At 42.2% G+C, this 13,197-nt stretch overlaps 1 protein-coding gene across 3 annotated transcripts in view; it reads right to left on the bottom strand.

Annotated features, from left to right (window-relative positions):
• The window catches only part of Fam184b (family with sequence similarity 184 member B), a 114,222-nt gene that overhangs the window by 20,489 nt on the left and 80,536 nt on the right, over positions 1 to 13,197 (bottom strand). For 2 of the 3 annotated variants that reach the window (XM_031342175.1, XM_031342177.1), the window contains exons 7-8: positions 5,912 to 6,012; positions 3,948 to 4,077 (exon numbers count right to left, since the gene is read on the bottom strand). In XM_031342175.1, coding sequence (XP_031198035.1) covers positions 3,948 to 4,077; positions 5,912 to 6,012 — 231 coding nt within the window. The remainder of the gene's footprint in view (positions 1 to 3,947; positions 4,078 to 5,911; positions 6,013 to 13,197) is intronic. The other variant, XM_031342176.1, reaches the window with a different exon arrangement.

Below are 13,197 nucleotides of genomic sequence, written 5' to 3' on the forward strand. Positions count from 1 at the left end.
AAAAAAGACCATCTATTTGAGAGACAGGGAGAAGAGGTGTGGGAGGAATTAGATAGAAGAGGACATGGGAGGGATTGGAGGGAAGGAAAGGTAGAAAAAGTGATGTAATTATATTTAATTAAAATGTATTTTAAAAAATTCATAAGCAAGTATCTAATTTTAGCATGGTTTCCCTTAACTACTTGCTCTTGTTGCTGGCACAGCAGTGCCCTGCCATGAGGATCACACAGGGTATTGCACTGAGGGCTTACCTGCCTGAGAATTCCCCAGCCCCTCGTTTGTGGTGTAGCATGTTGTCTCTATGGGAGTCCAGTCCGGCCTGTCTCTCCATGTAGCACATTATATATAGGGAATCTTGTTCCTATGCACCTAGGTAATGCTCTCTTTGGCTCCTGCTGAAAAATTCCAGCAGCCTGTTCCAGTAGGAGCTGGTTCTTCTAGAGCTGAGCCCTATGAGTATAACACATGAGGATGAAACGTTCTCCTCCGTGCTCAGCATCATGAGGTCCTCTACAGCTGTAGCTGTGTATCTGCAGACCAGGTGCTTCAGTGATAAGACAAGAACTTTTAGAAACTGAGCTCTTAGCCCTGTCCTAGTCTAGGTTCTTCACATGGATTATCTTATAACTTCCTAATCCCTGCCATTTAATATATTAAGGGACAAAGGAGCTAAGTTACCTTTCTGAGCTCCCACATCTTGTAAATGCCAAGTTTGCTTTTAGTCATGGTTTGGTCTTATATTTTTTTGTCCATGTTGGGGTTGAACTTTGGTCCTACCACATGGAAGGCTGGTATTCTACCATTGAGCTATCCTCCCAGCCTGACTTCTCTGGTCTCATTTTGAAACCTCTCCCATGCCAACTGGAATAAAAAATGAAGACACCCTAATCTATTCCAGGGTCTCCAAAATCTTCCCCTCTCTTCACGGGGCCTCGAACCCTCCTTTCCTAATCCCCAGCCACTGAAGCTTTGCACACCGGTGGCTGAAGCCTGTGTTGGGGATTTCTTCTACTTCCTCTAAAAGACTATGTCTACAGCCCTGAGGGAAAGAAGTCCAAGCAAATATACAGGCTAGAGTTAAAATAACTGACAGACCTAGGATCCCATGAGCTGGGTTGTTCTTATAGGTTGGAGGCAGAGCTGGAAGAAGATACAGAAGAATCACAGAGGGGAATTAACTCTGGTTGATGTTGTTGTGATTGCTGTTTGTTTTCTTAGTTTTGGAGTGCCTAGCACACAGTGTGTATGCACAATCCCATTCTCTTTTTAAATCTTATTTGGTATGTTTACCAAGGCAATGCACTTTGCTATAAAGAACCACATGGCACTAAAGCAAAAGGAAAGTGAACAGGCTCTTCTTTCTCTTTGCACACCTGTTCCTGCACTGTCCACTTTTGCTGGCTTCTTCTGGTTTTTACTGTTATAGAATAGAGTGTCTCTGTTCTGCTCTGTCTAGGTTATTTGGGGGCTAGGATGTATCCTCTCCCAGTAGACAGGGGTTTCACATCTCAGGTTCTGCACTTACAGCTATACCCTTTCAGTCCTCATAGTCATCTCATTTTAAAAATAGATGTGTCCTCTAACAGCCTTCTCCAGTGAAAGTAAACAGGCTGTCGTGACCAAAGCACTCCTGTGAACAACTTCCTGGCTTTCATTTGAATTAGTAAGTGCTACGTTGAAAGCAAATTTGCTTAGTGCTCTTTAACTAACCCCTGTTGCAACTTCTAAAATTGAAAATAAAAAACAGTTCCAACACAACGTTCATATCTCTGTCCTCCTCTTTATCCTTGGATCCACAGCTCCTACAACCTCCACCGCCTTGTCTTCTTCTAGGCTGATGGCTGTCCAGAGACACTGTGGTTCCTAAAGCCTTCCCTTTGTAATTTATGGGCCTTTGATCCCTTTCACTCTCTCTTCCAGCTCTACTTCCTTTCTCTGAGACACTCTCTATGAGGCTTCCCGATAGGAAGGATGTGATACTTGAGACTAGCCAGAAGGTAACAGGTACAAGGTAATGTACCTGAACGTGAACTGCCTGTTGGATTAAATGTTATGACCTGGCCACTACACTGCAGCTTCCCCTATGCTCTGGGAGGTTTTTTTCCAGTTGTGTGGTCCTTCTGTGCTTGTTCTCCTTTCTCTTAAGGCTGCCATGCTGAACCTGAGTCCCTGGCATGCATCATACGTACCACCACTCAAGATATGAAAACAAGATGTTCTTTTTGAGACAGGGTCTTGCTACATAGTCTAGGTGCCCTTAGGTTTCATAGTGATCCCCTCCTTCATCCTCTGGAGGAGTACTAGATTATAGGCATGTGCCACCATGATGCCTGATGTTGTTCTTATATTGATAAGAGTACACACACAAAAAAAAAAAAAAAAAAAAAAAAAAAAAAAAAAAAAAAAAAAAGAAAAGAAAAAGAAAAAGCAAACAAGGTACCCAAATGGACTGGGTGAGATGTTGGAGATTGGTGCTAATGCTTTGAAGCTGATGTCCAGACACTGAAGGTCCTTGTCCTCAGTTGGTCTTTGATCTATCAATAAAGATGCCAGTGGCCAATGGCTGAGCATGGGGCAGGACACCGAGAGTTGCACCACAGGACATAAGGAGAAAAGGAGGACTCGGGAAGGAGGTGACTCAGTATCAGCAAGAGATAAAGCCAGCCATGTGAGTTTTTAGGGAGGTGGCCAGTGACCACTTACCTGACTGGGCCTGGGGTAGCAGGAAAAGGTTTAGGAGTGTCCAGTCATTGAGTTAGCCAAGACATTTTAAGATTAACTGGTGCACATGTGTGTGTGTGTGAGTGTGTGTGTGTTCAGATCCAAGATAGCGCCTGGGTGGTATGCACCTGGGGCTCACTGGGAGCTCTAAGTCATCTGGCCAAAACTACACACTACACCTTACACCAAATGCTTATACACCAAATGCTATATAAATTGTCATTAAGCTGTTTTGTTTATGAAACTAGGAAAACAAAAAGGTTTGCATACTTTCAGTACAGATCCACTTTCCACCTGAAGGTGGCTGAATCTACAGATATGGAAACCAAGGACAGACTGCTTATTGTCTGTCTGTTCGACCCTTGCTGCACAAGTAAATATTCCCTATGTATAAAACACAAGGACTTTTATCTTACTTGTTCACTGACGGATCCTCATGGTTCAGAGGAGGTACTCATGAGTGTGGGAAGTTCGTAATGAATAAGCAAAACCAAGAAGTCTACTTTGCCCTGGACCTACAACACCCACCCCAGGATGGAAACCAGCCCTGCATGTTTTCCATGGGTAGGAGGCACAGATGCACTTTGGGAGGGGTAAGACATATCCTGTACTTTCTGGTTTTGTGTGTCCACTTGACACAAGCTAGAGTTACCACAGAGAAAGGGGCTTCAGTTGAGGAAATGTCTCCATAAGATCCAGCTGAAAGGCATTTTCATTTTTTTTATTTTGTTTTTTGTTTTTTGTTTGTTTGGTTTTTTTTTTTTCTGAGACAGGGTTTCTCTGTGTAGTCCTGGCTGTCTTGGAACTCACTCTGTAGACCAGGCTGGCCTCGAACTCAGAAATATGCCTGCCTCTGCCTCCCAAGTATTGGGATTAAAGGTGTGTGCCACCACCGCCCAGCTAGGCATTTTCTTAATTAGTAATCAAGGGGGAGGGTCCATTGTGGGTGGTACCATCTCTGGGCTGGTAGTCTCTGGTTCTATAAGAAAGCAAGTTGAGCAAGCCAGGGGAAGCAAGCCAGTAAGAAACATCTCTCCATGGCCTCTGCATCAGCTCCTGTATCCTGACATGCTTTAGTACCAGTCCTGACTTCCTTTGGTGATAAACAGCAATGTGGAAGTAAGCTGAATAAACCCTTTCCTCCCCAACTTGCTTCTTGGTCATGATGTTTGTGCAGGAATAGAAACCCTGACTAAGACATATCTTATACAGAGCTGTTCTTCTACCTGTGTTTGTAGTTTGGTCCTTTGACTTTGCCAGTCCTCTGGTGGATGTCCAGTCTCCATTACCTTCTCTTTCATCACAGACTCCAATGGAGGTTGTAGGTCACTTCCTTCCTTGAGCATTTCTCCAGTCCTTTAAAGACATGGACAACGTAATAATTAAAGGATGTAGATGTTTCAACTGCTCCTCCCTGGAAGGAGGGAGCTCTTGGAGGAGATACTGGGGTAAGAAACCTTTTCCGCTATCAAAAAGCAACCCGACCTAAGTTCTAAGTTTTACTGTACAAGGTTCTACTGATCTTAGTGTGTGCTTAACACATAAGAGACTGTGTTCTTGGAGTTCTTCTGAAAGTCCTGGGAAGCTCCAAAAACTGTCTCTATAGCCAAGTTTCATAATTTTTCCTATATATGGATAAAAAGAAAGAAAAGACACAACATTCTGTAAAACCCTCCATACTTTTTAAAGCACGCTCATAATTTTTACTGTCTATCCTAGGTGTAAACTGGAAGATTATAAATAGGCTTCTCCCTATTGAAAAGATGGTCAAAAGCTTAAGTAGTTTCTCATCTTAGATAAAATGCTGACATCCTTCCTCACTCTGCCTTTGGAACTTGCTGAGAAATTAAAATGCTTAGATTGGGTGAGATGTTATATATTTACCTTAACAATATGAAGTGATGTCACATGAAGGCCTTAAGTTTCTCATGACAGGAACATTGGGCCAGAGACCAGAAGTTAGGGGTAAAAGTCCCTAGGGAAAGGGGCATGAGGATGGAGGTTCTGCTTTGCAGAGGAAAGAAGTTCCAATACACAGGCATAAGATATGTATGTATAGAAATGGAGATGTTTCTCAGTGGTTAGGGCATGTGGTATTCTTGCAGAGGACCTGGGTTCAGTTTCCAACACCCACATGGTAGCTTACAACCATCTGTAACTCCAGATGCAGGAAATCTGACATTCTTTGCTGGCCTCTACAGGTGCATATACATGCATTCATGTATTCATACATATAAAATAAAATTCAAATATTTTAAAAAATATACCTGTATGAAAATAAAATAATAATAATTATCATAATGTCATGCTACCATGACAAACAATATGCCCTAATTAGGGACTACTTCTTCAGCCTGGGTCTCAGCATGGAAAAGCATGAAGAAACTTAAACTCTAGCATGGAAGAGCAGTAACATTTCACTCTCAGTTAGGAGCCAAACATACCCAGAAAAGCATGGGAGAGCCAAGCACAAAAGTAGCTCCCCATGAGGTAAACATCTCATATTTTAAGGGTGGATGATAAAGAAGCAACAGCTAATACAGGTGGAATAGATGGGGGCTTCTTCTGGTAAGACAATACACTTTTCTTCCCTAATAACAAACAAGAGAAGGCTTGTTAACTGCTTGTGATGGGTATTCCTGTAGTCAACATGACCACATTTGGAATGAACTACAATCCAGAAATGGAGGGCACACCTGTGATCCAGATTTTGAGACTGGAAGGCAGGTTTCTGATCTGGATCTTGGCATGGAGATCTTGGTGGGACTGAGCAACTACTAGATTCTTGGACTTCCCATCCACAGCTATCCTTGTTGGCTTAGTTGGACTACTGATTGTAAGTCATCACAATAAGTTCCCCTAATATGTAGAGACATTCCATAAGTTCTGTGACTCCAGAGAACTCTGACTAATACTCTCCTTTAGGTTTGAATCTTGGGCAGAATTATTAATCTCTTTGAGCTTCAAGTTTTTTAATAAAATGTTGTTTATTCTATTGTAAAAGTTAAATAAGTTAGTTTATTTAAAGTCATAGCTGTGCAGAAGACCATGCAAGATAAGAGAATACAAGTCTGTTCTCTCTCTGAGCATCAGGGCAAGACCAGTCAGACATAAGCACTCAAGGAAAGAAGGAATGAACAAACAAATCCTTCCCATCTGAGGCTTCATGCTTGGCACAACCTAACTGTACCTTTCTTCCTCGTCGCTGCTGGTTTCTTCTTCATCTGTCAGCTTCTCTAGGCCCTCTTCTCTGGGTATTGTCTGAGGTTTCTTTGGCCTTGAGCATGGATTCTAGGGCAAACACAATGATAAGATGAGACTACCTGAAGTTCCTGGATTTAACTTGGTTTGTTAATCCCAGAAAGCAGACATCAAAGGGCCTGCAGAGATCCACTGGGCACCTCACTGGCAGGTGCAGGAGGGTAAGGCTTGAGATGATAAAGTACCTAGAACACAGCTAGGTGTATGACTAGCATGGGCTCTGACCCTTGTCAGATTTGCAGTCTGCAAGGGAATTTGCACAGTTGTAAAACAAACCCAAGAGGGGCTGGAGAGATGGCTCAGTAGTTAAGAGCACTGACTGCTTTTCTGGAGGTCCTGAGTTCAATTCCCAGCAACCACATGGTGGCTCACAACCATCTGCAATGGGATCTGATGCCCTCTTATGGTGTGTCTGAAGAGAGCACTGGTGTACTCATATACATAAAGTAATAAATAAATAAATCTTAAAAAAAAAAAACAAGAAAGAGTAAATGCCTTGCCTGGTCCTCACCATCAGTGAGTTGTGTAATGAGATATGTAATGGAGCCTTCTCACATCAGGCCTGAACTTTTCACCATGTTATGAGAGAGTCCCGAGTGTGTCACACAGATGGTCTTTATTGGGCTTGACCAGGGAATTATGGGGAAAGTCAAAGGCAGTCCTGGGACTCAGTCAGTGGTCAGTGAAGGTAACTGTAGTCATCATTATTACACATGCCCTAGACTGTAGCATGCTCCCTTCACATTATGCAGGATTAGGAAACATGGAACCCTACAAATGACTGGAAGTCCTGACAAATGGGGAATGGGAAGAGTGGAAACTACTCCTCACAGTGAGGCCACAGAGTGTTTAGTCAATTGAATTTGTTCATGGTATTTTTCTTTCCTTTCTACAGAAACATAAGAAGGCAAAGACGTTTTTTATTTCTCTTTTTATTATGAAAGCCACTGTCCTTGAAGAACATAAGAGGCTGGACAGATTGCAACCTGATTTTTTTTCCTTCAAGATAGTTGCATGGCCTCGAGTCGAGTTATGCTTTTTTGAACCTGTTTTTTATTGTTCTTATTGTTGTTGATGTTAGTACTATTATTTAATGTAGACACGTATGTCTGCTTGTACCTGTGATTTTCAAACTTTTCTTGAAATCCTAGGAGGTGTGAAGAGCCTAGGATATGAAGAGACAGAGTGAGCTGAATGGTTGGTCCTTGGGCTCCCATGCCCAGCTTGATCTGGAACAAAACTGTCTTCTGCATTTTCATGTACTATAATGTCTATAAAAGTCCACCATGTAAGTGTGGATCACCTTCACATGGAAAACACATGTTCTCATGGCTTAGCTAACTGGATGTCGGTAGAATGTGAAATATCCAACCCCTCTTTCTCTCATGTAAGAGTCTGCATATGGCCAGCCAGTCAAAACACGAATGTCCCCCTAGTTAGTGCAGGCCAGGAAACTGTAATCATTTCTTGGGCATTCTCTGCTCCACCTTGCACCAGTTGCCCTGGTCCAGTCCCTTCCTTTCTGTCTTTGGGCTTCCCTATTTTTCTGGACTTAGAGTCTCATCTAGTCTCATTACATTAACTCTCATATGGATTATGATGCCATGAAAAGACAAACTATGTCAGTCTACTTATTCAGGAAACAAAAGGTAGTCAAGTTAATCAAGTTAGACAGTGGAATGATGATTCCCAGGAGCCGTGGTGCTGAGATGGAAGTCGAGAGTTTCATTCAGCTAAGACGGCTGTCACCTAGAGAGGTAAAACAGTACCTTTGGTCAACAATGAGTCACAGATCATGACGAGTGTTCTTACTACAATACCAGACAGATCAACCTGAGAGATGCAGGGCGCTTAGTTTCCTCATTGAACATGAACATAAACTCAGGAGTGCTTTCTGCTTATACTCATTGATGTCCAGCTTCGTGAACACAGGAGACGGATTTCTAGTGTTGTTTGGGTGTGGTTTTCCCCTAAGGGTCCCTATTTGGAGGCTGTCCGCAGTTAGAGGTCATAGGAACTCAAGGGGCCTTTAAAAGGTACAGCCTAACAAACAGTTCTAGGTCACTGAGATACAAGACTACTCTGAGAAGGGGATACTGGTCTCACTAAGCGAGTTCTGGAAAAGGCAAGTAGTAACAAGGGCCCCAAACTGTTTCTCTCCGGACTCCTGTTTCAAAGGTGAGTTCTTTTTTCTGCACACGCCTGGGCCCACTTTCATAGACTCTTACTGTGACTGAGTCACACTCCAAAATTGGCTAGATGAAACTCTTTACAAGCCCATAAAGATGCCTAAGGTGTCTCATGTAACACAAAACAGACTAACACAGCATCCTTCTCAAAGGAAGAAAGGGCGTTCCCTTCAACACCAGTGATCTAAAAAAAAGAAAAAAAAGACATGAGGGTTCCTCTAAAACAAAGGTGTGTTTTAGGAGTTTCCTAACCTAACTTCTTAATTATCAGGACTAAATAATGACCTTGTCTGTTGCAATCATTCAACTGTCATGTCAGGTACAAGGTTATTTGAAAGGTGTTGAGCATCAGCCATTTGCAGGTACATGAGTTGCTGAAAGAGTAACCAGCATTATCATTCCCACAGACATGTGCTCCAGCATGGGGAAGGGACACATAGCTTGACAATTCTAAGAGACTATAAAAAAAAAAAAAAAATCCCGCCCTTGCCCTGACCTTGTACACCTCGTGTTTAGGTCAAACAGATCATTCTAAAGGTAGTATAAGGCAGGCTGGGGAGATGGCTCTGCTGTTAAGAGCACAAGTTGCTGGGCAGTGGTGGCGCATGGCTCTAATCCCAGCACTTGGGATGCAGAGGCAGGCAGATTTCTGAGTTTGAGGCCAGCCTGGTCTGCAGAGTGAGTTCCAGGACAGCCAGGGCTACACAGAGAAACCCTGTCTCGGAAAAACAAAACAAACCAAACAAACAAACAAGAGCACAAGTTGCTTTTTTTAGAGGACCCAGGTTTGATTCCAAGCACTCACATGGTGGCTCACAACCATTGGTTGCCCCAGTTCCTGCAAATCTGACACCCTCTTCTAGACTCTGTAGGCACCAGGTACACATGTTCTACACAGACATACAAACACACATATACCTGTAGGTAAAATAATTTTTAACTACAAAGGTGTGGAGCTAACACTTGACTATTATACAAATGGACTTTATTGTGGAGAGCAATAACGAGTGGCTGAATGAGCCCTTCCAAGCGCAGTAACTCTGTTAGAACAGTGCAGGTATCTGAACTCCAGGCGAGGACGGCTGTTTCAGCTGTCCACTTTTCTGAACTCCAACTGGAACAGAACAATACGCTGTTCTGTATTGTTACTGACTTGGCACCCTAGCAAGCCCCCAGCAAGAATGGTACTCCTGGCTTCTGCGACTGAGGCTATCACATATTCCTTGCCCCTGGATCGCTCTCTCCTGTTCTGCACGGAGTTCTTAGGTTCAGCCTGGTGTCCTCTTCACTGCTACAGAGGCCTGAGTACAAACAGTGCACACAGAAAAATAAACAACTCCAACTCAGTTTCTCCTCCAAAATGGCCACCAGAGAGTTTCTTCCCAAGCAAGGGTGGCTATTTTAAAAACCTTTCTGCTATTTAACCTTATCTAGATATTTTTTTTTTCTATTTTAAAGAAAAACTCACCACCAGGAAGTCTCCTGGATAAGAACATTCAAAGTCATTTTAAAGTTCAGCTGACAATCTCTCAAAGGTAGCATTTTGTTCATCTTAAAATAGAACACCTAATGTAATTGTATTTGCTGAAATGATTGTCGGGGACTGTAATAGATACTATAAAGTCACCTTACATTTATTGAATGCCTAATGGTTTCAAGAAATGCTGTCACATATGGTTTCTGCTGTCTATTACCACAAGCCTCTGGGGTATGGTAGATAAGGGTTATCGCTGCCATTTCACTATAAGAAGTAGCATAAAGCCTCATTTTTTTTCTGCATAAAATGAAGAGAGCACTTGCATGTGCCTGAAGGTTGTTGTAGGCCTGTGGACACCAAGTCAGGACTTTGTCTGTGCTTACCACCATGATATATGTGGTGAAACTGACCTTGAGGAGGTATTCAGACTTGCTTGTGCTCCTGAGCAGGGCTTGGGGTATAGCTCGCAGAACCTTTATCTCAGTCCCAGAGGGATCTGCTGCCCTGACCCATACTGTCTTCTGAGGTTCCAGAGCATCTCCATGTATGCCAGGACTCTCTCCATCAGGTGAAATCAGCATGGCTTGTTCCCAGTGTGATGGGACTAGACCCCTGGAGTAACACCAGACGGACAGTGCCGGCCCCTCCACAGCCTGAGGATACTTGAGACATTGCAGTTGTTTTCTTCTTAGTTTATGGCTTGGATTCATATAATCCTTCAGATGTGGGTCCAGCAAGTCACACAGGACTTCCAGTTTGCAAAGGACGCTTCCCTGGCCCGTGATACCGCCTTTAACCCATTTCCACAGCCCTTGGGGATCTTGTGATTTTTCCTACATTACTTCCTTCTGGTGACATCATGCCCAAATCCCAGCATCAGCACATGTTAGCAGATGTGCTCACATCTGAATACCTTCCTAAATCGTCCCAGAAAGCATGCGCTCTCTTGCTCCCTCCTCCCTCTCTCTTCTTCTCCCCTCTCTCTTACTCACATAAGGGTCATGCAAGAGCCTTTCTGCCATTGTTGTAGGACTAGTCAGACCATGCTATTCTTTAAATAAATATCTATTTTTACCTCTCTGAATTTGAGCCCTCCCAGGAGAAACCTGGGCCTCCTCCTTCAGCTAGGCATCCAGCCCTATATCTTGTACAGTGAGAATACCCACATACTCTTGGGAATGGAATGACTGCAGTAGCAGTGACCACAGCTCTCCTCCCTTCCTTCTGCTCAGAACGAAGGCATGGATTGCCATAAAAGTCTCCTCCCCTCTTTGTCCCTAGTTTAGGATCCATGTACCAAGAGGCTTCCAGAATAAAGTTTTCAAAATTACAATAACTAGACTGGTTTTGTGGAGATCAGTGAACAACAACATGGACGTAAGAGAATCAATATTGGACATAAAAAACAAGGAAAAAAGTTTAGTTGGACAGTAACTAACCTTGGTGGGGACACACCCCAGAGCCACACCCAGATTCTGCAATCTCTGCATGCTTGGGGAGTGAAAATTCTGCTCTCAATTAAATTGTTATTTTTATCACTCTTGACTCAAAAAGATACTTTGGCCAGACAACCAGCAGCCTAAATTTAGACCCCTGACTCTTAAATTTTACAGACTTCAATCTAGCAAGAATAATACTGGGAAGGCTGGCTTTGGTGTCCCTGTGCCACCAGCAGAACAGCCCCTCTAAGGCTTTTTAGTATGTGTGACCAGTCCCCCTGTATCATTCATGTTTCTATAGATTTGGCTGTTATACAATATGTTGATGTTGGGCACATGAAATCTAGACATTGGCAAAATTCTTCTTGGGCTCTCATGAAAATAAATGAACTAAATTTAAAAACTCTAATTGGCAATGTTCAGAAAGTTTTGGAAATCATCATATTGACATAATGTGTTAAAATAATCACATACACATACTGCTGATGGTTGTATGCATTGGACCAATATCAGTGGGAAAATGCATGGTGATATCTACCAAAGTTAAACATACATACACCACAGGAATGAGCAAGTCCTATAGCATGAAGAGTTATTACACATGCTAAGTGCTGGACATATACCACTTCATTTGGGCTTCACAAACCCCTCTGACATAGGTGGTAGCATCAACTTTATTTTATACATGAGAAAAATAAAGCAAGCATATGCTAAATATCTGCCCAAGATTATCCAGTCAGTAAGAACTTAGGCAGCTGTTACGTCAGTGAGCTTGTCTATGTACTGCATATACTATATGCCTCTCCAATGCTAGACACTGAAGAGTGTTTTTATAATATAGGCCCACCATGAGAAAAGGAGTAAATATATTATGGTTTCTTTTATAAAGGAAAACTAAATAAGTTGCTTTTAAAAAAATGAATCTGTAACATGTCGTGTATTGATGTGTTATAAACTCCAGGTATATAAAGTAAAACAACAACAACAATAAAAAGAAGACCAGCAGATCAACAAGAATATGCTGGTTGGTTAAAAATATATTCACAATTAAGTGTGCACATACACATTACATCTCTAGAATGATATATAAAGAGAGATAAAACAAGTAGTTATCCTGGGCTAAGAAACATGGGATCAGGAAAAATTTCAATTGTATAGAGAATACTATATCATACTCACAGATTGCATTTTGAAGTGCAATAATGAAAACATTATTTGAAAGAGAATATAATACCTTCAAGGTGCAAAATATTTGCCTAATAGAAACCATAGGACGAGATGCTTAATTCTATTACTAAGGGACTATATCACTTTTAAGGTATTTGTTTTATACACTTCTCTGCTACACCCTCCAGCTCAGGAGCCAGCACTTCCTAGATATTTCACCATAGATAAATGAATGACATACATAATGAACTAAATCAAATAAAACTGACAATTGTGGAGGTCTGTCCTACAGTTCCATGTCAGAGAGGACTGCATCTTCACATAGAAGCTGAGCTTAGTCCTGGGCAATGCTCTAGATTAATGAGGTCAGATGGGGGCTGGGTTCTATGGCGAACTAACTCAATCCCTTTCCACATACTTGTATTTTTAACTTCTCTAGGATTTGCTATAGAATCTGTAGTAGTAGTTCTGAGCTGGGGCAATTTTCTTCCTGGAGACATCTGGTGGTGTCTGGAGACATTTTGTTTAGGAGGGCGTACTACTCTTGCTTGGTGAGTAGAATTAGAACCATCTGACATGACAGTACATAGTCCATCCCCACATCAAAATATTTTCTAGCACACACACACACACACACACACACACACACACACACACTCACAAAACAATTAGCAAAGTAGAGACATCTTGAACTGCAATGATACTACCAGCTTATGTACAGGCAACTGAGACTGTTAGATACGTGCTCATCACTCTGGTTATATGCTGATACCCATGTGTGTGCATTTTCTCTCAAAAATACAGCCTGCTACACTGTCTTAGCCTGCTACACTGTCTTAGCCTGCTACACTGTCTTCCTAAAGTGTATTGGTGTTTCATCTTTAGATCCTCTGCCTTATTTAATCTCATCAACGAGGAACTCAGACACTTCTGTTCCTCCTTC

The sequence above is a fragment of the Mastomys coucha genome, unplaced genomic scaffold (assembly GCF_008632895.1).
Source record: "Mastomys coucha isolate ucsf_1 unplaced genomic scaffold, UCSF_Mcou_1 pScaffold22, whole genome shotgun sequence".
Classification (NCBI taxonomy): Eukaryota; Metazoa; Chordata; class Mammalia; order Rodentia; family Muridae; genus Mastomys; species Mastomys coucha.